The 26,722-nt window shown below is 38.7% G+C and overlaps 1 protein-coding gene across 1 annotated transcript in view; it reads left to right on the top strand.

Moving 5' to 3' along the window:
* The window catches only part of LOC133559365 (ras and Rab interactor 2-like), an 87,642-nt gene that overhangs the window by 43,114 nt on the left and 17,806 nt on the right, over window positions 1-26,722 (top strand). The window contains exons 8-9 of the mRNA XM_061911074.1: window positions 11,543-13,075; window positions 25,538-25,846. Of these exons, the coding sequence (XP_061767058.1) occupies window positions 11,543-13,075; window positions 25,538-25,846 (1,842 nt within the window). The remainder of the gene's footprint in view (window positions 1-11,542; window positions 13,076-25,537; window positions 25,847-26,722) is intronic.

The raw sequence follows: 26,722 nt of genomic DNA, 5'->3' as shown, positions 1-26,722 counted from the left end.
GCAAAAGAAAATGTTGCTTAAATAGAGCTGACTAAGTAAATTCTGAATGTTTGATTTGATTTATGATACTTAAAAACAAACTTTCCACAAAAAAGTAACCGGATGAATTGTAATTAATTGGATTAGTAATGAATTAGATTACATGTAAATGTAATCCAATTTTCCTTCATCACTGTACCTCTTCATCTGTGCATGTTGTATAATTAGACACAAATTATGCTTCTGTTGTTTTTTTAAAATCTGATTACTGATAATTATGTAAGTTAACAATACTACAACACATGTCGACATAAACTGGACCAAACTTGACGCGTTCCAGTGTCCGTGCAAGAAGAACGATCAAGATACGGTGTAACTGAGGTGTTTATGTATAATTGAAAAGTAGTTGACTCTGTAATTAGTAGTTTAATGTACATAAACATAGTAAAGGTGTTTGTGTGGGAGATACTAATTAGTTGTATAAAAGAATGTTAAAACATGCGTTTACCTTGCTGATTTGTTTGGCGTGTCAAAATTGAAATTATTTTTACAAATGTAGTTGGCTACAGTTAAAGACGTCTGTGTGCGACATCTTAACACGACTGACCTTTTTGTCCATCCAGACTTTTTTATGCGATGACTCAGCACTAACTCAGTCAGACTTCCTTCCTCTTAAAGTGTCCAACGTCACACAGCCTCACTTTAATCTAGTTTTTGACTTTGAAAAAGGGGATGTTTTAATCTCTTTTCTCCGTCAATGAAAGGTCTTCTTTTAGGTGAGGCGAGACAATGGCCCGCTTTGTGTCAGTCTGCAGCTGTGACGTATGTACGCAGGTGTGTGTATACCCAGAATTGTGTTGAAGAGAAAGAAAATCTTATGTGGCGTCAAGTTACGACTCATGAGCCACCATTCTAAACACTTGTACCTGCAACGTATATCGTAATTCCGAGGAATTACATAGGCGTGTAAACTACGTTATTCTATTATTAAGGTGTACAATATGTTTGAGATTCTGTGTTTCCCCCAGAAAATGTGTTAGTTAAGGTGGTGACTCTCCAGGGGGAGGGGATCGGGGAAAGGGGTTGGTGGGTGTAAGGATCGGTGTATCTTGGGCTGTTGCCATCACGTCTCCACCTCGTCGCTGCCACCACAGCCTGGGGGGGCAATAGACTACAGACTGTGGTGACGTGGGCCGGCTTCATTGCCTGAAGAAGCCTACAACTTTGGATTTTTTTTTCCCGCTCCATTTGCTGAATGGCGATATACGATATATATCTCAATGTTTTTTCCGTAAAGTAAAAACAATACAGTCCTAGTTACCTTAGATACTAAAATAATGACTTACAAAGTCAAATTAATGACTTACTGTAAGTAAGCCTTTGCAATAAGCGTTTGAAAAAAAGAGTTAAAAGTGGGGCCACATGCTGACATATGCTCAACTCCATCCATCCATCCATCCATCCATCCATTTACTACCACTTGTCCCTTTTGTGGTCTCTGCTTAATTTATTACAGAATTTGGAAAGCCTGTAGTTGATTTTTATTATGTAAATGTTATATTTTTATCAACATGTGATAGCAGGGACCCTGCCATTCAAAACTAGGCTGCTACATTACTTATGATTAATGTAACTATAGCTGAAAAAATAGTACAATAGCAATAGGAGAGTCTATTCATCCCTGGACACCATGGAGTTCATATAGGCTTTATGATGCACTTACATTATTGTATCTTCTATCAGAGACAGAAACTCTTCATTAAACATAATGTCGTTGTGGCGGACTCCCAGCCGCCGTTACCGTGTGGGTTGCCGTGACACTGGACACAAGACGCGTCATAGCAGGTTTGACTCTGGTATTTATTATTTCAATAAACCTGTCTTCGTCTAGCCATCTGATCGCGGCACTTTTCAGCGCGCGGGCTCTTCCTGCTTGCCGCCGCTGCACGCCTTTCGGCGTCCGGCGTTTGCGTCCGTAGCGGGGGGTCGTCATCTCTCTCTCTCTCTCTTGTCCTCGATCGTTGTGCTCGTTGTCTGTTTGCCGTGGTGTCCTCGCCTACTCCTCCTCGCTCGTGCCTCCTTCCCTTCTTTTGTGCTGCAACAACAGATGAGCAGATTGAGCGCAGGGTTGTGGTGAACGCACCTGACTTGGCTGGCTGGAGCGTCGCTCTGAGTGCATCCCGCCTCCTCTCTCCGCCGCACGCCCCGCCTCCTGGCCGCCATTGCGGGTAGGACCGGCATTTGTCCGCCCCTGCTGTCGATTCCTCGGCTCCGTCTCTCCACAGTTGTTTTTTGCAGCTTTAACATAGCTCAATCCACACGGAAAAAAAGTCAAGTGAAATAACTTAGTTTTTAAGTCAATATTGCTTGTCTATAACAGCACATTTGTCAATGTAAACAAGTATCAAATAATTATAGTTCCATATTACTTACACATACAAAGTCTCCAAGGCAGAAGTTATTAGAGAGTATCCAGTAACAAACATGTCTGTATTTTTAAACTTACGTCATGAGCTGAACTTAAATGCCTACTGAAATGTGATTTTCTTATCTAAACGGGGATAGCAGGTCCATTCTATGTGTCATACTTAATCATTTCACGATATTGCCATTTTTTGCTGAAAGGATTTAGTAGAGAACATCGACGATAAAGTTCGCAACTTTTGGTGCTGATCAAAAAACCTTGCCTGTACCGGAAGTAGCAGACGATATTCCCGTGACGTCACAGGTTGTGGAGCTCCTCACATCTGAACATTGTTTACAATCATGGCCACCAGCAGCGAGAGCAATTCGGACTGTATAAGCGACGATTTCCCCTTTAATTTGAGCGAGGATGAAATATACGTGGATGAGGAAAGTGAGTGTGAAGGACTAGAAAAAAAATAAAATAAATAAGACTATACAGTGGGAGCAATTCAGATGTGATTAGACAAATTTACTACGATAATTCTGGTAAATCCCTTATCTGCTTATTGTGTTACTAGTGTTTTAGTGAGATTATATGGTCGTACCTGTACAACCTGAAGGTCGGCCTCAAACCTTTCTTCAGCACCAGTCGACGGGTGGTGGCGATGCCCATCTCTGCCCTTCGAAAGGGACCCTCTTTGAAAGACAATCTTTCGAAATGATTGCGGCATAATACACTGTACTTTGTGTGTGGTGTGGTCCAATCCAACCATGTTCGCTTGACTGCTCTGTTCCACAGTAAAGCTTCACCGTCATCTTTCGGGAATGTAAACAATGAAACACTGGCTGTGTTTGTCTTGCTAAAGGCGGCCGCAAAACATCGCTTCCCACCTACAGCTTTCTTCTTTGACGTCTCCATTATTCATTGAACAAATTGCAAAAGATTCAGCAACACAGATGTCCATAATACTGTGGAATTATGCGCTGAAAAGAGATGACTTATAGCTGTGAACGGTGCTGGAACAAAATGTCCTCTACAATGCGTGACATCACGCGCACGCGTCATCGTACCGCAACGTTTTAGCATGATACTTCCGCGCGAAATTTAAAATTGCAATTTAGTAAACTAAACCGGCCGTATTGGCATGTGTTGCAATATTAAGATTTCATCATTGATGGATAAACTATCAGACTGCGTGGTCGGTAATAGTGGGTTTCAGTAGGCCTTTAATGAAGTATCGGGTTGCCAATAGGTAAAGTGTTGCCAAACAACAAATTACCACTACACTTTAAATTAAAAGACAGCATAAATATGTCATTAGGTTTGTGTTTTTCATAACTGCCATTGCTATCTGTTTGACTAATTTTACTTGATCAATCATTTTCTAACGTTCCACACTGCAAAATAATACACTTATAAATGATTCCTATTGATATCGTATTAGATTATAATCTGTCTCAGCCAATACTTAAGGCTCCAATATCTGTGTTGTATCGGAAGTGAAAAAGCTGTATGGGGACCATACTTGCCAACCCTCCCGAATTGTCCGGGAGACTCCCGGATTTCAGTGCTTCTCCCAAAAATCTCCCGGGACAACCATTTCCCCCGAATTTCTCCCGATTTCCAGCCGGACCTGAGTGAGGACAGCCTGTCGTGACGTCCACTTTTCCTCCATACAAACAGCGTGCTGGCCCAGTCACGTTATAACATCTATGGCTTTTGGAGAGTGCACAGCTGCACACACAACAAGAAGGAGACTATTGTATATGTCTCCGTTATTCATAGGTGTATCTATAACCCATAAAGTAGGCAGTCACGGAGCGATTTCTCAGCGTGTGTTTATTCCAGCAAGCATGTTAATACACTGACACACAACATCCGGAATCCCATAATGCATTGCTTCAAAACTACGGCTAGTAGTAATAGCCAAAAAAAGATAGTGACAGAGAATAGAATGAGGAAGAACAATTCAACCCTAAACTCACTCGTTTCCTGCAAATTAAATGTTACAGATGCTGCCAATACCTATGCTCTTTCAAAGGCTTTGCTACTGGCTGCAAAAAATTGCACTTTCAAATACAACAAAGAATAGAGAGGAGTGTCATGTGTGTATATGTGTAAATAAATGAACAATGAAATTAAAGTAGAAACCCTGTTTCCATATGAGTTGGGAAATTGTGTTAGATGTAAATATAAACGGAATACAATGATTTGCAAATCCTTTTCAACTCATATTCACTTGAATGCACTACAAAGACAAGATATTTGATGTTCAAACTCATAAACTTTGTTTTTTTTTTGCAAATAATAATTAACTTAGAATTTCATGGCTGCAATACGTGCCAAAGTAGTTTGGAAAGGGCATGTTCACCACTGTGTTGCATCACCTTTTCTTTTAACAACACTCAATAAACGTTTGGGAACACAAGAAAAACTAATTGTTGAAGCTTTGAAAGTGGAATTCTTTCCCATTCTCGTTTTATGTAGAGCTTCAGTCGTTCAACAGTCCGCGGTCTCCGCTGTCGTATTTTACGCTCAATATTGCGCCACACATTTTCGATGGGAGACAGGTCTGGACTGCAGGCGGGCCAGGAGAGTACCCGCAGTCTTTTTTTACGAAGCCACGCTGTTGTAACAAGTGCTGAATGTGGCTTGGCATTGTTTTGCTGTAATAGGCAGGGTCGTCCATGAAAAAGACGGCGCTTAGATGGCAGCATATGTTGTCCCAAAACCTGTATGTACCTTTCAGCATTAATGGCGCCTTCACAGATGTGTAAGTTACCCATGCCTTGGGCACTAATGCACCCCCATACCATCACAGATGCTGGCTTTTGAACTTTGCGTCGATAACAGTCTGGATGGTTCGCTTCCCCTTTGGTCCGGGTGACACGATGTCGAATATTTCCAAAAACAATTTGAAATGTGGACTCGTCAGACCACAGAACACTTTTCCACTTTGCATCAATCCATCTTAGATGATCTCGGGCCCAGAGAAGCCGGTGGCGTTTCTGGATGTTGTTGATAAATGGCTTTCGCTTTGCATAGTAGAGCTTTAACTTGCACTTACAGATATAGCGACAAACTGTATTTACTGACGGTGGTTTTTTGAAGGGTTCCTGAGCCCATGTGGTGATATCCTTTAGAGATTTATGTCGTTTTTTGATACAGTCCCGTCTGAGGGATCGAAGGTCACGGTCATTCAATGTTGGTTTTTGGCCTTGCAGCTTACGTGGAGTGATTTCTCCAGATTCTCTGAACCTTTTGATGATATGGACTGTAGATGTTGAAAACCCTAAAGTTCTTGTAATTGCACTTTGAGAAACGTTGTTCTTAAATTGTTTGACTATTTGCTCACGCAGTTGTGGACAAAGGGGTGTACCTCACCTCATTCTTTCTTGTGAAAGACTGAGCATTTTTTGGGAAGCTTTTTTTATACCTAATCATGGCACCCACCTGTTCCCAATGAGCCTGCACACCTGTGGGATGTTCCAAATAAGTGTTTGATGAGCATCCCTCAACTTTATCAGCATTTATTGCTACCTTTCCCAACTTCTTTGTCACGTGTTGCAGGCATCAAAATCTAATGTTAATTATTATTTGCAAAAAAAAAAAATGTTTTTGAGTTTGAACATCAAATATGTTGTCCTTGTTGCATATTCAACTGAATATTGGTTGAAAATGATTTGCAAATCATTGTATTCCGTTTATATTTACATCTAACACAATTTCCCAACTCATATGGAAACGGGGTTTGTATTTTTTATATATATATATATATATATATATATATATGTCCATCCATCCATTTTTTACCACTTATTCCCTTTGGGGTCGCGGGGGGGGCTGGTGCCTAGTTCAGCTACAATCGGGCGCAAGGCGGGGTACACCCTGGACAAGTCGCCACCTCATCGCAGGGCCAACACAGATAGACAGACAACATTCACACTCACATTCACACACTAGGGCCAATTTTGTGTTGCCAATCAACCTATCCCCTGGTGCATGTCTTTGGAAGTGGGAGGAAGTCGGAGTAACCGTAGGGAATCCACGCATTCACGGGGAGGACATGCAAACTCCACACAGAAAGATCCCGAGCCTGGGATTGAACCCTGACTACTCAGGACCTTCGTATTGTGAGGCAGACGCACTAACCCCTCTTCCACCGTGTGTGTGTGTGTGTATATGTATATATATATATATATATATATATATATATATATATATATATATATATATATATATATATATATCAAATAAATATGTGAATTTCAGTGAATTCTAGCTGTAAATATACTCCTGAAATTAACAAATGAACACTGAATTTCAAATATTTCTTATATATATATATAATATATACAAAAGAAATACTAGCTGTAAATATACTCCTCCCAACTTAACCCCCCTTGCATTTGTCTAGCATTTGTGCGTTAGTCTTTATGTAGCTGATATTCCCTAGTAGCCTATAGCCTACTATGTTTACCTTTTGTAGATGACTTGACTGAAATACAAGAAAAGACCAACCTTTTGTGTTTATTGGAAGACATCTGTTTTTTAATTTGCTGTCTACCTTTGCACAAGTAGGACTTGACTGATATTCAATATTCATAACAAATGAAGACACCAATAAATAGAATGTAGTGAAAATAGGTACATTATATACAAATTAAAATGGTGTTTGATTGTGAATGATCCATTTATAATCGCGATGAATCTGATTGTAAACATGTAGTCATTGGACCGCCCTAGAATCAACCAAAACATGTATTTAGGATAAATTGTTATGTTTTAATTCCATCCTGAAGGCCAAAAACCATTTAAATAATTCATGAAGGGCCCAACATGAATGAGATTTTCAGGCCATCATGAGTGTGTAAACTGTTGTGCAATTGATTGTGCAATGACTCAACGTGAACAACAAGCACAAGTAATGCATTTAGCACAGCAGAAAAGTGTAAACAAGAGTAGAGCAGGAGTGGAAAATAAGTTGGGAGGTGCGTTTGTGGCTGTTTATTATTGAAAAAAGAGGGAAAGAACAGCTGAAAGGGAAAGGGAGGGGCGGGGATAGTGTGCAAAGAGACCGCCTAACACACATTACTAAAACCTAGAGAGTCAGACAAAATACTGAGTGGGAGTTGCAGCTGAGGACATTTGAGTTTGAGCTTGCATGGAAATACTTTTGTTGCGTCTTCACAATCAACTGCTTTCAAGCGGACTACACATTTCATGTCGTCAGGCTCTATGATCACAGTGAGTATTGTTACTCTTAGGAGAGAGCAGCTACTTTTGTTGCTGTATCCTCCTACTACGCGACTTTACAAGTTGAACTTACAACGCATGTGAGGCAATAATAGAGCAGTTGTTTTTTGGGGTTTTTTGCAGCTGCATTTCGAATCTATTTTAAGTTTTTATTGACTCACTTAGTAGAAAACATTGGTATTTGTGCTGAACTTTGGAGTCATCAACGCTCATTAACAAAGACCAAGTAGGAATATGACATAAAAGTTCAGGTATGCAGAAAACAAAATATGTCTTTGTATGATAAAATACACGTTTTTAGGTGGATAATTGACGATAACAGTGACGTTAAGTGTAACTTGTTTAACTTTATTATTAATATCCATCCATCCATCCATTTTCTACCGCTTATTCCCTTTTGGGGTCGCGGGGGGCGCCAAATGATAAAAAAATAAATGGGTTGTACTTGTATAGCGCTTTTCTACCTTCAAGGTACTCAAAGCGCTTTGACACTACTTCCACATTTACCCATTCACACACACATTCACACACTGATGGAGGGAGCTGCCATGCAAGGCGCCAACCAGCACCCATCAGGAGCAAGGGTGAAGTGTCTTGCTCAGGACACAACGGACGTGACGAGGTTGGTTCTAGTTGGGATTTGAACCAGTGACCCTCGGGTTGCGCACGGCCACTCTCCCACTGCGCCACGCCGTCCCCTAATAAAAGTGTTTACTTAATTTAGACGTCAACATACATGGTTGACTGCTTTTGTTGATAAAAAAAATGAACAAACCAGAGGGACCATTTTTATTTAAAAAAATCCTGTTTATGTCAACTGTTGTATAATTTTTTTTTTGTACCTTTTATTCTTTATGGCAGATTTGTGGATGTGTCAACAAATGAAGGGTCAGTATGTTTTGGTCATTGATGTTTTCAGATCACAAATGGGTGTTAAAAAACAAAGCCAGGTATACAATTGTCATTCAGATTTTTGATAGTAAATTGAGAATACTATTATGGTCCTTTTACCTTCATTACAATGAATGTTTCCAATTGAAGCAATCAAATCAGATTAGATTAGATAGTTTCCTGGAAGTTTATTTTAGATTTTTTTTGGGGTGGCGTTCACTGCATCCAAACTTTTATTGCAATACAATGTTTCATCCTCCAGAAGCGCTGGATTTACAAAAGTTCTTTATCAGAATCAGAATCAGAAGTACTTTATTAAACCCTAAAGAGAACTGCACTTTTTTGGCTTCCTGAATTTTGCCTACCGTTCACAATCATTATGAGAGACATGGCGACAATTTTTTTTTTAATGCGTTCTAACTTGTAAATAAACAGATAAAAGTTTGTTTACAGCGGTGCCAATGGGAGGTCCTCTATTCTGACAATAAAATCCTCTAAATAACCATCCAAAAACCACTAACACCACTCCATTTACATTTTGTGACATGAATATTAACAAATTATTGGTGATATTATTAAAAGAGCGAACACAGACAAACTATAGCGGTGCCGTGATCACAAGCTTGACTGCTAATGTTGACATCATCGACTGATTAACTTCCTTGCTCATCAAACTTTATTCAAGATCATAAATCATGCCTCTCACCTGGATAGTGGAAGGACGAGGACGTAGTCCAACAAGTTGGTACACTCTGACAGTCAATTTAGAACCCAAAATTGCGAGAACGACATGAAAAAATGCTTGTTTTCACACCCCTTTTCTTTGCGAGGATGATGAGTCATTCTTCATCTAATTGGGAACATATGAGCAACCTAGCAGTGGGCATCCTAATGACAGCAGACCTAAATAAGTACAAGGTTTATTATACTGTTTTGTATGAATGTTTCTCACTGTGAGCCAAATTTACCTGAGGGTATAAATAAAGAAATCTAATCTACTGTAATGTTTTTGGCTCTCTTAAAGTCTGCAGTAATCAGTGATGTAGTTGAAAAAAAGCAAACGTTGTGATGCATTTTTTTAAATTAATGCGCCCCGTATGCCTAAAATGATCAAAACACATAAATATTAAATATTAAAAATGTGCCAGTTACTACAAACCTTATTGGGGGTGTTTGAAAGTTTTTTAAGGCCTTTGTAGGCAGAATAGAGCACACTTTTGATCCCATTTATTTACTATTTAGAATGCATTTAAATAAAATAAAATAACCTTCATAATGTTTAAAAACATTAACCATAATGTTTCAGACAACTAGATGAATAACAAATTCAGTTGTGGCCATAGTGCTCCAATATATTGTTCTTCATTCATTACTGTCTCCAATAGCAGAGAACTAATGCTTAATGTAACAAACGATCTCATTGGAGACCAAACAGCCAGTCAGAGCAAACTTTTGTCCAGTTGTCTCATTGGTTTCATTTTTGGCACAAATTTAACGCGGTGTTCCAACCTGAGCAAGTGTAGAGAAAAATGCTGAGGGAGTGTCTGTCTGCGCAGAAAGCAGTAATCCTTGCACGTTAAGATGTACAATAAGCAAACATGCAAAAAAAAAAAAAATTAAGCACAACCTACATTCATATTCACTTAGATTTTTTTAATTTTCACTTGAGTTACAGTTTTCAAAATATAATACATGTGCTTGCAAAAAACATTTTTTGTGATCAATGTCTGCCTTTGCTACCCGAAAAAATACAGAACAAATATGCCAAAGAAGCCAAGATTTGGCAGGGAATGCCCACATTTAAAGAGTGCGCATCTTGGATGAAGGCGTGCAGTGAAAAATTTAAGTTGAGGGGGGAAATGCTGCACAGCCTGAATCTGCGCAGTTTCCCAGCTTTTTTGTGAGTGTATATGTACATATGTGTATAGTAGTCCATTGGTGCGTGAGTTGTCTGTAAGCCTGAAAGCCGCTCCACTTGGCTTCCTAGAACAGAGTTAATATCCCAGGTGTCTTTGAAGAAGGGGGGAGGGATTTTGCAGAGCATCTTCCGCTGAACTGGTCTTGTTGGGGTTTTTACAGAATGGTTCAGCCAAGGCCATTGCAGAGGGAGCCAAATTGTACATAAGGATTGTTTTTGTTAGGCAAGCAAACACATTCCAATTCAAGTTGCCCATTCTGGCTCTCAAATTGGTCATAATTTGGCATTGAAGCCTGTAAAAATGTTATCCAATTTGCAATTCAATTCTGAAATTGCCAACTCTGAGTGTTCACAGCTCTGTCCAACTCATATATCGTAACGGACAGTCTTTGGGCTCCTTGAACAACTGCCATTGTCTTCCAAATTTGTCAATAAACCAGAGCAACGCTCAATCCAAACAACAGATGACCTTTCATCACAGTTTCAAATAGATATCATTATCAAAGTTCCAAATAGATAGATGCCTTCAATGTCTTCGACAGAAATAACTGCAAGGCTCACTACTTGCCACTTCTTCCAAGAGTCCCTTATATATCCAGCAGCGAATGTTCCATCAGGACAAGCGGGTACCCGTACCTGTGCTTCACGTTGAAAAGACCTTGTCAATTGAGTTGAGGGACCAGTTTATCAATTCAATGTTTACATTTTCGGAGAACAGTGCAAAAGTGAGGCTTTAAAAAAGTTAAGATAAGACAAGACAAAGACGAAAGAGAAACAACGCAGGAAAGATAGGAGAGGCAGGGAAATACGTCTGCTTTCGTTAAGAGTGAAGGAAGAAAGCACTGTAACACATACACTCTAAAACACAAGACTTAATTCAAGCCAAAAGTATCTACAATATCAATCAATCAATCAATCATTTAAAGTTTATTTGTACAGCCCTAAATCACAGGTGTCTCAAAGGGCTCAGATCCCAGATCTCAGATATGTATTTAAGTTTAGAAAAAATCATTGATGTAGTATAGTCATAATATTTGAAGCATGACGACTGTAATACTAAATAATCTAATGTATATTTTCTTGTGTTACAGGTTTCTGGGACACTGATTGGTCCAACAAGAGGAAGTATTCAGACATACCACCTCACCCTAGCTCACTCCCTCTCTCTGTCGCACCTGCTCCTGGTTGCTCTCGGCTTCGAACTCGTACCCCATCAGAGCTTGAGTGCTGCCAATCTAATGGGGCTCTTTGCTTCATTAATCCTCTTTTCATTAAGGTTCATCAGCCGGATAGCAACCAGACCCCTGACTCTGTTTTTCCTGGTATGAGTAAAGACCCTCTTAGCCCAGGAACCGACACATGTGGCTTTAGTGGTGACTCTCCTGCAGGCTGTAACCCTAAAATTAGTGACAACAAACCACAGAGCCTTGGCACGAACACTATACTACGACAAGCGCAAAAGAAGCAAAGTGGTGTCATCCCAGAATCACAGTGGCCTCCAGCCCGTCCGCCTCCACCTCGCCGATCACCAACTTCCATCTGGCAGCACAGCATGCCGGAGAAAATTCCTTGGCTTAATGTTCCCAAAGAGAAGGTGGAAGAGAAAGACAGAGGCAGCAGCCTTTTATCCCGTCTTGGTTCTTCACTGAGCATCAACACCTCATCATCTCCTCCTAAGAGACTCAGCATCAGCTCTCCTATCTCAATCCCCAGACCCTCGCTGCCTATCTCTTTAGCTTCCCTGTCCTCCTCGCCTCGCAGACCCAAGTCTTTACCATTTTCCTCCCTGGACGATGTCCAATGCCACTTGGCCCTCGAGGAGCAGACTATTGAGAAGGCCCTTCTTAAAGCCAGACTATCTCAGCAGAATGGCACTGCAGCTCACAGCCAGCCCTGCAGCAGTCTTCCGGAATCTTCCACAATGACTATAAGTAAACAAGCAGAAGTGCGAGGAACAGGAGGAGAGGCTGGAGAAGAATGCAATGGGCGTCACCAGCGTCTGAGCGACATGAGCCTTTCCACGGATTCTTCCGATTCTCTTGATTCCTCTTTGTCCTTCTTCCTACCTCCTCTTCACGACCCCAGTCCGCCCACTGTGGCTGATTTTAATGCCCACCTTCCCCTTTCGCTTCCCTCCTCCCATCTTCTCTACTCCAGCATGGAGGAAGATGAGGACGAGGAGGAGGATGAAGACGAAGACGAACATGACTACGGTGTCAGTGTGGAGAGCGATCAGGACCAAGACCAGGACCTGACCATGATACCGCCGGGGTGCAGGACAAGGCGTCGCCCCAGTGCTAGCGCCTTGGTCCTTCAGAAAGCACTGCGAGGTCAGCTACGCAAGGTGAGCGGCGTTTTTAACTCACTGTTGACGCCGGAAAAGCGAGCCATACGTAGGGTGGTGGAACTGTCCAGAGATAAGGGCTCCTACTTCGGATCCTTGGTGCAGGACTACTTGAGCTACATGGGTGAGGGCGCAGGCGCCCAGACCTGGCAAAGTTTTGCTTCTGGTCTGGAGCTTCTTCAGACTCTGCGTCAGTTTATCACTCAAATGAAGAGTTACCTGCGTCAGAGCTCAGAGCTGGGATTACCTATTGAGAGCCTCATACCTGAAGAACAAATAGGTAAGTGGAAAAAAAACATTTTATATTGCTAAGTTTTATTTCATAATTGAAGACTTCACATTTTAAACCCCAAAAATGGTTAAATATCTACTGTAATTACAAGGAGTGCCAAGATACAACTTTTTCACTTCCAATATTGAAGCCTTAGGTATTGGCCAATACAGATATTGATGTGATAAAATGCGATATCGGCAGGAATCATATACTGTATACTTTCATTATTTTGTAGTGTGGAATGTTAAAAAAGGTGATATCAAGTAAATTAGTCAAACAGAAAACACTGGTAAGTATGAAAAACACAAACCTATTTATTATTAATAAAGTTAAAGTTAAAGTACCATTGATAGTCACACACACACACTAGGTGTGGTGAACTTACCCTCTGCACAGTCTTAAATCGACTTACTTATGCTGCCCTTACAGTAAAGTGGAGTGATCATTGTTTTTTTTTGGCTACACCTGTTAATTCATAAAGTTAAGCCCATGACTTGACTGAAATACAAGAAAAGATTGACCTTGTGTGCGTATGAGCAAGTAATTAATAATCCTTATGATCAAGTAATTGATCAGCCTATCATCCACAATTCTAACGTGAGACACTCGACTTTTCATCTTCTATGTGTTCTAAATAGTAGAAAATAAACCGCTAGCAGAGGCGGCTAACAATTCTACTATTTCAGCTATAAAACCCTCTTCAACAATTAATGTTTTTTTTACATGCCATGACCTGCATATTAACCAAGCTATACCAACATTGTTATTGTAGGCGCTAACAAAAAGTACCCACTTATCTGGCGTAGTGATACAACGACTCATGTTACCATTGAGAGCGGAAAAGTAAGCTGGCGACTGGATTTGTTGATGCTGCTGAATTACCTTTGAGTTTGGAAACGATTGAAACCGAGAAATTCCACACGTGACCAGCTTCAAATACTGGACTAACTGAATCAATGGATATATACTGGCTCTCAACTGATAGATGATTACATTATGAAAACGCGGCAAGCATTTTTTACCTGAAGTATTAGGATTATGGTATATTCAATGTTGCAGTTAAACAGGTAGCACAAGTACAGCGCTGAAAAACACAACGGTCCCATAATTTATTATCCTAGTGCGAGCGAACATTGTAAGTCACTGTTTTGTTTTGTTCTTATTTTGTCAATGAAACGGTTGGCACTTAGCACTAGTGCTAAATGATTGTTTGGGGTTTTTCACTATAGCTGAATCTGCTTAGCACCCAGCTTTTAAAACCTATCCGCCTTATATTCAGGGTCAAAAAGATAGTGCTGGATCCTCATGTGTCCTGAAGTAGTCATCGTCGGCTCTTTCAAAGTCTCAATGATAGTTGTTGATGGAAGTAGCGTTCATGACTTTGCAGTCTGTGAAATCAATGAACCCAGTAAAGAAGTTTTAGTAATGTTTGAAAAGAGAAAAATACAGTAAATATTACACATTATTATGGCTGTGCCTGTTACTACATATATAGTAAAAGCATGTATGTAAAAACTTTGATGTTTTTTAGATTGCTTTATAGACACAATAGATGAATAAACATGACCTGCATTGTTAGTTGCCTTGTGCTAAAAGTAATTAAAAAACAAACTCCACAAACACCATCAGAAGGATACAGATTCAGGCACCTGGTGGAAAAGATTTTGACCAAATGTCTAAACTGTTCGGCCTTTTATAGTTATTTGTTAATTTTTTAGTATAGAGCACATTTGTAAAACTCAAAGCCCAGGGGCCAAATCTCACCCGCTACATCATTTTATGTGGACCGCAAAAGCCTCAATAAAGCTCTTCATCTTTCCTGTTGAATGAAGTTGATTTTGACAGAAAAAATTCATATCTTTAAAACTTGCATTTTAGAATCAGAATCAGCTTTATTGGCCAGGTATGTTTAAGACACAAGGAATTTGACTTGGTACAATAGACAGTATTCTCTTTCTACAGTGTAAACAATTAAATATTTAAAAAATAACTAAAATATAAACAAGTACCGTATTTTTTGGAGTATAAGTCGCACCTGCCGAAAATGCACAATAAAGAAGGAAAAAAACGTACAAGTCGCACTGGAGTATAAGTCGCATTTTTGAGGGAAATTTATTTGATAAAACCCAACACCAAGAATAGACATTTGAAAGGCAATTTAAAATAAATAAAGAATAGCGAACAACAGGCTGAATATGTGTATGTCATATGACGCATTAATAACCAACTGAGAACGTGCCTGGTATGTTAACGTAACATAATATGGTAAGAGTCATTCAAATAACTAGAACATGCGTTTACGTATACGTTTACCAAACAATCTGTCACTCCTAATCGCTAAATCCGATGAAATCTTATACGTCTAGTTTCCTACGTGAATGAGCTAAATAATATTATTTGATATTTTACGGTAATGTGTTAATAATTTCACACATAAGTCGCTCCTGAGTAAAAGTCGCGCCCCGGCCAAACTGAAAAAAACTGTGACTTATTCCGAAAAATACTGTACTTAAATATGTAAATGAAATTGTCTAGCAACTTTACATTTATTTTCATATATGTTCAGTATTTTTTTTAATCGCCCTTGATGGCAGCAATAACTGTGATGTGGCCCTCACTGAATACGAGCTTGACAACCCTGGTGTAGAGTAACACATCAACAAAGGCAGTTATATCTTACACTTGATTTCAGTTTTAATTTTTTATATCTCAACTGACAGGTTTGTAACAAGCAGAATAGAAAAGGCTTTTATTGTCATTGCACATTAAGAACAATGAAATTGGGAAATACTGATGGCAGAAGCTGCCATGCAAGGTGCTAAACAGAACCCATCAGGTTAAGGTTTCGGCGTCTTGCTCAAGGACACCTCGGCAGGCTGGAATCGACCAAGTAACCCTCCTGTTAAAAGACGGCCACTCTACCCATTGAGCCATGCTGCCCTTTGTGATTATTTTCAGTGACATACTTGGAAGTGGTACAGATTTGGTTTCGATGACTCAAAGTCCAGCTGGTGCACATGAATCTTCGATACTCCACCTCCAGTGCTTTTTATACAAACTTCCCAATAAGGGGTAGATATTTTAAAGGTCTGTTCTCTCTTTTGCAGTCTACAATTTTCTGTCTCTGTCTTTGCATTTTTCCTTGATGACTGTTTTTTTCCTCACACGTTTTCCAGATGTAGTCCTGGTTTTTAGCAGCTCTGCTGTTTTATATGAGAAAAAGGTTGGGTACATTTTGCCTATGAGTAGTGCAGTGCAATATGGACAAACACACATAAGTGTATGCTCATGTAAGTAATTGTATATATGCTGAAAAATATCACTATATTGCATTTGTTTTAATTATACATATTAATATAAGAAATATGCTACCACAGAATCCATAAAGTAGCCATGTAGTTTTTGCAACATCACATAGTCAAGGAAAGACAAGGTCTAAAAAGTTTTTGGTTTGACCCGATAGACGGTCTGGTCTGAATACTATGTTGGGTTTGTGTCACTTCAGCAGGAAGTAAACAATCTGTGTATCAGCAGAACTGTAACAGATCTCAGACACGCCTTACCCAGATTACACTAGTCTATTTTTACCGGCAAACACTTCCCTTGTCCACATTGATAGGATTTGTGGTTCATTGTCGTCATTTTCTCATTTATAGGTGCCTAAACAGACCTTGATTTATATATATGTATATATATTAGGGGGGTGGGAAGAAATAGATTCAAATACGAAACGCGATTCTCACGTTGTGCAATTCAGAATCGATTGTCATTTTTAAAAAAATCTATTTTTTTTTTTTTAATCAATCCAACAAATCAATACACAGCAATACCATAACAATGCAATCCAATTCCAAAACCAAACCTGACCCAGCAACACTCAGAACTGCAAAAAAACCGAGCTATTGAGGAGACCCAAACACGACAAAGACCAACAAACCAAAAGTAGTGAAACAAAAATGAATATTATCAACAACAGTATCAATATTAGTTATAATTTCAGCATAGCAGTGATTAAAAATCCCTCATTGACATTATCATTACACATTTATAAAAATTAAAAAAAAAGAACAATAGTGTCACAGTGGCTTACACTTGCATCGCATCTCATAAACTTGACAACACACTGTGTCCAATGTTTTCACAAAGATAAAATAAGTCATATTTTTGGTTCGTTTACTTGTTAAAAGAAATTTACATTATTGCAATCAATTGATAAAACGTTATCATTTACAATTATAAAAGCCTTAAAAAAAAAATACTACTCTGCTAGCATGTCAGCAGACTGGGGTAGATCCTGCTGAAATCCTATGTATTGAATGAATACAGAATCGTTTTAAAACGGAAAAATATCGTTTTTGAATCGAGAATCAAGTTGAATCGAAAAAATCGATATATAATCGAATCGCGACCCCAATAATCGATATTGAATCGAATCGTGAGACACCCAAAGATTTGCAGCCCTAATATATATATATTTATATATATATATATATCCATCATCCATCCATCCATTTTATATATGCATATATATATATATGTATTACACATCAATATATATACACATACATACATGCATACACATACATTAATATGTATATATACATACAGTAGATACATACATACATACACATGTGTACACATGTATAAATACATACATACAGTATATATACATATACATACAGTATATATACATATACTGTATGTACACATGCATATATGAATATACACATATACATACACACATATACATATTTACATACACATACATGTATATACACATAGTAATATATACATGTATCGATATGATTGTGTATGTATATATATATGTATATATGTATATATATATATATAAATAAATGATAAATGTGTTGTACTTGTATTGCGCTTTTCTACCTTCAAGGTACTCAGAGCGCTTTGACACTACTTTCACATTTACCCATTCACACACTGATGGAGGGAGCTGCCATGCAAGGTGCTAACCAGCACCCATCAGGAGCAAGGGTAAAGTGTCTTGCTCAGGACACAACAGACGTGACGAGGTTGGTACTAGGTAGCAGACTTTAACATCAATGACTTGTGACTTGACTTGGACTTGAGCCTTTTGACTTGACATGACTTGCTACTTTCCCCAAAACCCAACGATTAAAAAGTTATTAAGGAGCGCTCCGTATCTTCCATTGTGTACGCATGTTTGTCAGCGGGTGTGCGATGACAGCCTGTGCGCTACCTGTCAGTACAACAGCCAATCAAATTACAGCCAATCAAATTACATCCACGTTGTTTTCGTCACACAGCATTCACCCAATCAAATTGCAGGAAAACCAACGAAGAAGAGCTTTCAAACAACAGAAGAATAAGTGAAGAAAATGATGTTTCGTTCGGGTATTAAAACTACGACTTGGTCAACAAAACAGGAATTGCCGTATGCAAAACATGCGGTTGGAAGATTACAGAGGGAGATGCATCATTTTACAACTTCGTTCAACATTTGAAGTTGCACAAAGGGTAAGCTTTGAATGTAAGCTAACGTTTATTGGCTGAGTAACGTGACTTTTATTTGCTGTGTAGTTAAATCAGTGAGGCTGTAAACTCACTGCTAACGTTAAAATTAAAACCGTAGACATCTTATAAGTAGACGCAGCATCGAGTGCTACTGCCTATTGCCTCAGACGAGACGCGGGGCCGCCATCTTGGAGTGGTGATCCGCTCCACTCAGTGCAATTCATTTGGCAGGAGCAATGAACTGTCAGCGCATTTAATTCATATTAACTCACTGAATACCACTTATATTCACGATCTTTTTTGTCATACGTGCAACTATGATAAACGACACATGTTTTGGCGTGTTCATAATTTGCTTAACAGTAATAGAATATTCTTATATGCTATAAGTGACCAGACGTCTGAGATCAAAACTGGGAATATAATCCCAGAGAAGGGGAAAAAAACAGTCAGCTATTTTGAAGTTGAATAAACAATATGATTAGGTTGTATATACGTGTGTATATCCTACATAAACAATGTATGAATACATTAGATATCTATATATCTTACGGACCTATAGACCAGAGGTTCTCAAATGGGGGTACTTGAAGGTATCCCAAGGGGTACATGATATTTTTTTAAATATTCTAAAAATAGCAACAATTCAAAATCCTTTATAAATATATTTATTGAAAAATACTTTAACAAAATATGAATGTAAATTCATAAACTGTGAAAAGAAATGCAACAATGCAATATTCAGTGTTGACAGCTAGATTTTTTGTGGACATGTTCCATAAATATTGATGTTAAAGATTTATTTTTTGTGAATAAATGTTAAGAATGAAGTTGATGATTCCAGATGGATCTCTATTGCAATCCCCAAAGAGGGCACTTTAAGTTGATGATTACTTCTGTGTAGAAATCTTTATTTATAATTGAATAACTTGTTTATTTTTCAACAAGTTTTTAGTTATATTTACATCTTTTTTTTTTTTTTAATAGTTCAAGTAAGACCACTACAATTGTGCAATATAAAGACAAACATAGTCAAATAAAGGTCAGTTAAAATGTATACTATATTAAAAATATGTGTACATATTCCTTAGAGCCCTGACATCTAACAAGTACAGCACTGTTCATTGTTATGTTCATGTATTTGTTGTTTTTCATGTGTACGCACACATAAACACATACAGTATGAGATGATATCAATGAGATAAGGTAACAACATGATATAAACTGCTGATGAACTAGTTACAATGCAATATTCCATGGAAATACAATGTTAACACTTTTGTGCAAATAAGTACAGTTGCACTTGTTTTTTCAAATGTGTTTATACTGTAAAGGAATGAGTTAAATGTGCTATTATGAAGTGCAATGTCAGCACTGTTTTTTTTTTATAATAAATACATACAGCGTTTTAAAAGCATACACAATCTCTGTACATATATTAGTCTGTGGTTAAAAAGACTTGAAATGACTTGAAACCCAAAATGCAGGACTTGGGACTTGACTTGAGACTTTCCAGTATTGACTTTGGACTTGACTCGGACTTGCTTGTCTTGACTCGGGACTTGACTCGAGACTTGAGGGCAAAGACTTGCGACTTACTTGTGACTTGCAAAACAATGACTTGGTCCCACCTCTGCTAGGTAGGGATTGAACCAGGGACCCTCGGGTTGCGCATGGCCACTCTCCCATTGTGCCACGCCGTTCCGTTTCATATATATATATATTTATATATATATATTTTTTGTCGTGGTCAAAAGTTTACATACACTTGTGAAGGACATACTGTCATGGCTGTCTTGAGATTCCAATAATTTCTACTATTCTTATTTTTTTGTCATAGCACATACTTGTTTGTCACAAAAACATTCATGAAGTTCTGTTCTTTTAAGAATTTATTATGGGTGTAATGAAAATGTGACCATGTCTGCTGGGTCAAAGTATACATTATCAATTTTGGTGATGTAGAAAAGTTACAATCAAATCAAATTAGCTTCATGGCATGGCCTCTCAACTTCATGTGAGTGATTATGATTGACAACACCTGTTGACTTCTTTGAGCCCATTTAAATAGGGTTCATGTGATGCAGTCATTAGAATCGGTTACAAACGCAACAATTAAGAAAGTCAAAAAAACTCAGCACAGAGTTGAAAAAACGAATCATTGACTTGAACAAGTCAGGAAAGTCACTTGGAGCCATATCAAAGCAGCTTAAGCTCCCAAGAGCATCTGTGCAGACAATTGTTCGTAAGTATAAAGTGCATGGCACAGTTTTGTCACTGCCACGATCAGGAAAAACACGCAAGCTATCACCTGCTGCTGAGAGGAAATTGGTCAGGATGATCAACAGTCAACAGAGAACCACCAAAAAGCACATTTACAATGAATTGGAAGCTGCTGTAACACAGATGTCAGTGTTCACAGTCAAGCGTGTTTTGCATCGCCATGGACTGAGAGGCTACTATGCAAGAATGAAGCCAGAATTGGTGCAATTCAGCTAAATGTGTTGGTTTTCTGACGTGGACTTGTTTCTTCAGCATTGTCCACATGTTCTCGGTGGGGTTTAAGTCAGGACTTTGGGAGGGCCATTCTAAAACCTTAATTCTAGCCTTATATAGCCATTTCTTTACCACTTTAAATGTGTGTTTGGGGTCATTGTCCTGTTGGAACACCCAACTGCGCCCAAGACCCAACCTCCGGGCTGATGATTTTAGGTTATCCTGAAGAATTTGGAGGTAATTCTCCTTTTTCATTGTCCCATTTACTCTCTGTAAAACACCAGTTCAATTGGCAGCCAAACAGGCCCAGAGCATAATGGTTGGTGTTCCTGGGATTAAAGGCCTCACCTTTTCTCCTCCAAACATGTTGCTGGGTATTGTGGCCAAACAGCTAAATTTTTGTTCCATATGACCACAGAACTTTCCTCCAGAAGGTCATGTCTTTGTCCATGTGATGTCACATGGACAAAGATAAGACATCATAAAGTAACCAGCTATTAACAGTATAGTATTACAAGGTTTGAGAAAATAATACAACCGTGAATGATACAATATGTTACGACATATGTCAGCAGATAATGTATGTTACCAGTTTTGAAATGGTTCTATTATCATTTACACTGCAATCGGAAGATATTCACTTTTTCCATTTTTTATACTAATGGGAATAAATAATTTTTTGTCCTCCAAAATTAGAGAGCGACAGGGAGAAAAATATAGCTTCCGGCTACTTCTCTGAGCTTTATCTCTTAGGCACCCGCCTGTTGTCCAGTTGCAAAAAACAATAAGCGAGAAACACAGTCAGTCAAATGACACACACAGGTGAGGGTGTATGTTTGGTGCACGTAACACATGCTAGAGAGTTTAAGCTTTGCCTCATCAGACCATCAATTTTTTTTTCATGGTCTGAGAGTCTTTCAGGTTCATATTGGAAAAATGTTATGAAGGAATTGCTTCCATCTGGCCACTTTACTATTTAGGCCTGAGTGACACATAGCTGCAGAGATGGTTGTTCTTCTGGAAGGGTCTCCTTTCGGAGGAATGCTGTAGCTCTGACAGTGACTGTCGAGTTCTTGGTCACCTCTCTGGCTAAGGCCCTTCTCCCCAGTTCGCTCAGTTTAGACGGCGTGGTGGTGCCAAACGTCTTCCATTTATGGATGATGGAGGCCGCTGCGCTCATTGGGACCTTGAAGGCAGCAGATATTGTTATGTACCCTTCCTAAGATTTGTGCTTCGAGACAATCCCGTCTCAGTGGTCTACGGACAACTCCTTCGACTTAATTTATGATTTGTGTTCTGCCATGCATTGTCAAGTATGGGACCTTATGTATAAATAATGTCCAACCACTTAAATTTAGCACAGGTGGACTCAAATTAAGCTAAAAGAACATTTCAAGAATGATCAGTTGAAACAGAATGCACCTGATTTCACTTTTGCGCTTCATGGCACAGGCCGTAAACACTTATGTACATGTGATTTCTTTAGTTTTTATTTTTAATACAAACATTTCCCCAAAAAACATTCACGTCGTCATTATGGGGTATTGTGTGTACAATTTTGAGGATAAAAATGAATGAATTCAGTTTCGGAATAAGGCTGTAAAATAACAATGTGGAAAAAGTGAAGCACTGTCAATACTTTCCGGATGCTCTGTGTATGCCAAATAATATATTATGAAAGTAATCGTTTTCACCAGAGGCTGCAATAAATATCGCAATATCTATTTTAGGCCATATTGCCCATCCGTGGTGTTAATGATTGATTCATAGTGACAGAAGGAATTGATGTGGTTGGATGATGAAGAGTGCTGAGGAGAGACAATGTCTCTGAATGTATGCTGATGCAAGGAAATAAAACAACTGACTTGATCTTACTTTGGGGAATAGTCAGCAACACACATGCACTCAAACACATACCCACACACGTTATTCCTGACTCAGCATTGCTGCGGTTTGCTTCCATCCTGTCTGGATGATATCATGGCATGTGTTAGTCAGACTTTACAAAAAAAGCAATGTTTGCACGTTCCCTGCTCTTGTGCACGCTTCTCCTTGGTTCTCTTCCTTCCTCAAGAATTCAGTCAACGGTTACTATGTTTACATGCACTAAAAAAAACACATTGTTGCATGAGCTGGTTTGAAGTCTGCTTTTTAAAATACATAAAGATCATTAGATCTTTTTAACGGTTGGTGTCGTGCATATAGACCATATGATTGTAAACCAAATCCCTCGTGCATGTACAGTAATACTAATAATTTAATTAGGGCTCGACACCAAAATCTGCAAAGTCCCTATTTGAATTGCTTCAATAATTATTATTCTCCCGCTTGGATCGCATTTTTGAAGCACTAAATATGCACAAACACTCCCCAATTTTTGCAAGCGTGTCCAGTCGGGCAAAAATTTAAAAGTTTTTGGGATCCCGAACATAACATTTAAAAAAAAAAGTTGTCGCGCTTTCTTGAAAATTTAAAAAAACTAGCCCAGTTTCATGTATTGTCACAAAAATCGGTGGAGACAAAGATGCACTTAAGTCTCAAGAATCCATATTTGAAAACAAATAGGAAGTCGGCCATCTTGGTTTCCGTCAACCCTTTTTAGGCCAAAAACACGATTCGGTAACTGTTCATACTCATTCCTAGTGGGTGGAGCCTGCCGGCGATAACTGCTCCTCACCATCAAACTATCAAAATGTATTTTCTTCATTTTAAACAATCAGCTTTCCTTCAAAACTAATATGGGGTTTTAAGGTCAGGAACTGATGATAACATTGATATCGACACCAATATGACCTTAACCTTGTGGCAAAAAATAATACCTGTCTTAACTTCCTTCCACATGCTCCAATTTTCCTGAAATATTTGAGTGTGGTTAGCAGCATTGACTACTGTGGCGCCAATATCACCCCCTTGTGGTGGAAAATTATAACAATCACAACTTCAATGCCCAATTCAGACAATTTGTGTCAAATCCGATATATAAATTCCGTGGTCTCGATTAAGAATCGATACTGTCGTATTAATTCACACTACAAAATAATACAAGTATGTAGGATTCTTGTTTATACCATATCAGATCAGTATTGTGTCGGAAGTGAAAAAGTTGTTTGGGGACACACCTCACAGTTGGGTTAGGTTTTTTCCCCAAACTTACCCTGTTTTTTTAAGTATCTATGAGGTATGATATGGACCTATTAGGCCTTGGATGGATCAGGGAAGGTCCCAAATGATAAATGGGTCCTCAAAATGGACTCAAAAGACCTTGCTGCCGAAGTCTTTGGATACATTTCGGACTTTTTGGAGCACTAGAACTTTAAGAAGTAAGGCTCAATTCGAACTCTCCCTCCTCCATCTCCCGTTTTCTACTTGACCCTCCCCCTTGGCTCTTAAGTCTAGTGCCATGGCGAAATATTATAAATACGCTCCTATGCATATGGACATTGTTTGAGTCTCGCTACGTCATCAACTCTGGCTTTGATTGGGCTCTTTTTTTCTTTCGCATGTGCTTGTTAAGAAGCAGACTCTTGAACGCATCATAATTAAATGATACCCTCAATTCCCCCCAAAATGGATTAACTCGCTGGAATCCATCCATCCATTTTCTACCGCTTATTCCCTCGTGGGGTCAGCGCCTATCTCAGCTACAATCGGGCGGAAGGCGGGGTACACCCTGGACAAGTCGCCACCTCATCGCAGTATAAAAAAGACAATATAACATACATCCATAAACCTGGATGCATATGAAAAAGTGAAATGTATTTATCTGTACTATAATCTATTTATTTATATCTGCACCTTATTGCTTTTTTTTAATCCTGCACTACTAAGAGCTAATGCAACGAAATTGTGTTCTTATTTGTACTGTAAAGTTCAAATTTGAATGACAACAAAAAGGAAGTCTAAGTCTATAAGAGATTGTTTTTGGAAAAAGTGCAAGTGCTGGTGCATCATCTTGCAGTATGTCAAATGTGCTTCATTGTGTATTTGTGTTTGAAGCCAATATTTACGTGCAGTAGCAAAGGTTTGAAGTTTGACGAAAACCATGAGTGTCGTTACTATGAAAATCATTAGTTAGGCTTTTTAGATACATTTGTACGCTGCTCTGGGTTTCTGGTCTGCCGTCTTTTTCCTCGCACTCCATTGTGTAGGTAGGTCTGCAAGCTCACATCGCTTCGAGCCAGGTACTTTGCCCATCCCCCTTAAGTGACAGATAATTGGAACGCCCCTTGATTGACGTGAATGCACAAAACCAAGGAGGGAGGACGTTCTAATTGAGCCTTGTACCTCTGTTTTGGGGTACTTTGGGACCTCCAGGTCTGTTACTTCTTGAGTCCAAAGACCTTCTTTTGTACATACAAATAGGTCCCAATTCTGGTAACAAAGTGTGAGAAATGACTCATTCCCTTTCTACTTCATGTACAATTTTTCTTTGATGTGTGCAAAACTGACCTGTTGTGTTGTCCTGTTCAGACCCTGTCCTAGAGAAGGCCATGTACAAGTGCGTCCTGAAGCCACTCAAACCTATGGTTAGCGCTGCGCTGCGGGAGTTCCAGGTGCGCAGCGGCGAATGGCAGGAGCTGAAGGAAAACATGTCTTTGGCGAAGGCCCGGCCACCACAGGAAATGGGAGTGGACGACGCGGTGCCGCCGGACCCCGTCGCCATAGAAAAGATCAAGTACAAGTTTGACAACATGTGCAAGCTGTACTCGCCTGAGAAGAAGGTCACCATGCTGCTGAGAGTTTGCAAACTCATCTACACCATCATGGAGGACAATTCAGGTGCAATAACTACACAAAACTAAAAACACGTCCGCTACGACTCTTGAAACCATTCATCTAAGGCAGTGGTCACCAACGCGGTGCCCGCGGGCACCAGATGAGTAGCCCGCTGGCCTGTTCTAAAAATAGCTCAAATAACAGCACCTACCAGTGAGCTGCCTCTATTTTTTAAATTTTATTTACTAGCAAGCTGGTCTCGCTTTGACCGACATTTTTAATTCTAAGAGACACAAAACTCAAATAGAATTTGAAAATCCAAGAAAATATTTTAAAGAATTGGTCTTCACTTGTTTAAATAAATTCATTTATTTTTTTACTTTGCTTCTTGTAACTTTCAGAAAGACAATTTTAGAGAAAAAATACAACCTTAAAAATGATTTTAGGATTTTTAAACACATATACCTTTTTACCTTTTAAATTCCTTCCTCTTCTTTCCTGACAATTTAAATCAATGTTCAAGTAATTTTATGTTATTTTTTTATTGTAAAGAATAATAAATACATTTTAATTTAATCCTTTATTTTAGCTTCTGTTTTTTCGACAAAGAATATTTGTGAACTATTTCTTCCAACTTATTATGATTAAAATAAAAATAAAAATATTCTGGCAAATCTAGAAAATATGTAGAATCAAGTGTAAATCTTATTTCAAAGTCTTTTGAATTTCTTTTGAAATTTTTGTTCTGGAAAATCTAGAATAAATAATTATTTGTCTTTGTTAGAAATATAGCTTGGTCCAATTTGTTGTATATTTTAACAAAGTGCAGATTGGAATTTAACCTATTCAAAACATGTCATCAAAATTCTAAAATTAATGTTAATCAGGAAAAATTACTAATGATGTTCCATAATTATTTTTTTTTTCTCAAAAAGATTC

Source organism: Nerophis ophidion, linkage group LG09 (assembly GCF_033978795.1).
Source record: "Nerophis ophidion isolate RoL-2023_Sa linkage group LG09, RoL_Noph_v1.0, whole genome shotgun sequence".
NCBI lineage: Eukaryota > Metazoa > Chordata > Actinopteri > Syngnathiformes > Syngnathidae > Nerophis > Nerophis ophidion.
Note: the sequence above shows the minus strand (reverse complement) of the source record. Positions and strands in the feature narration are given on the sequence as shown.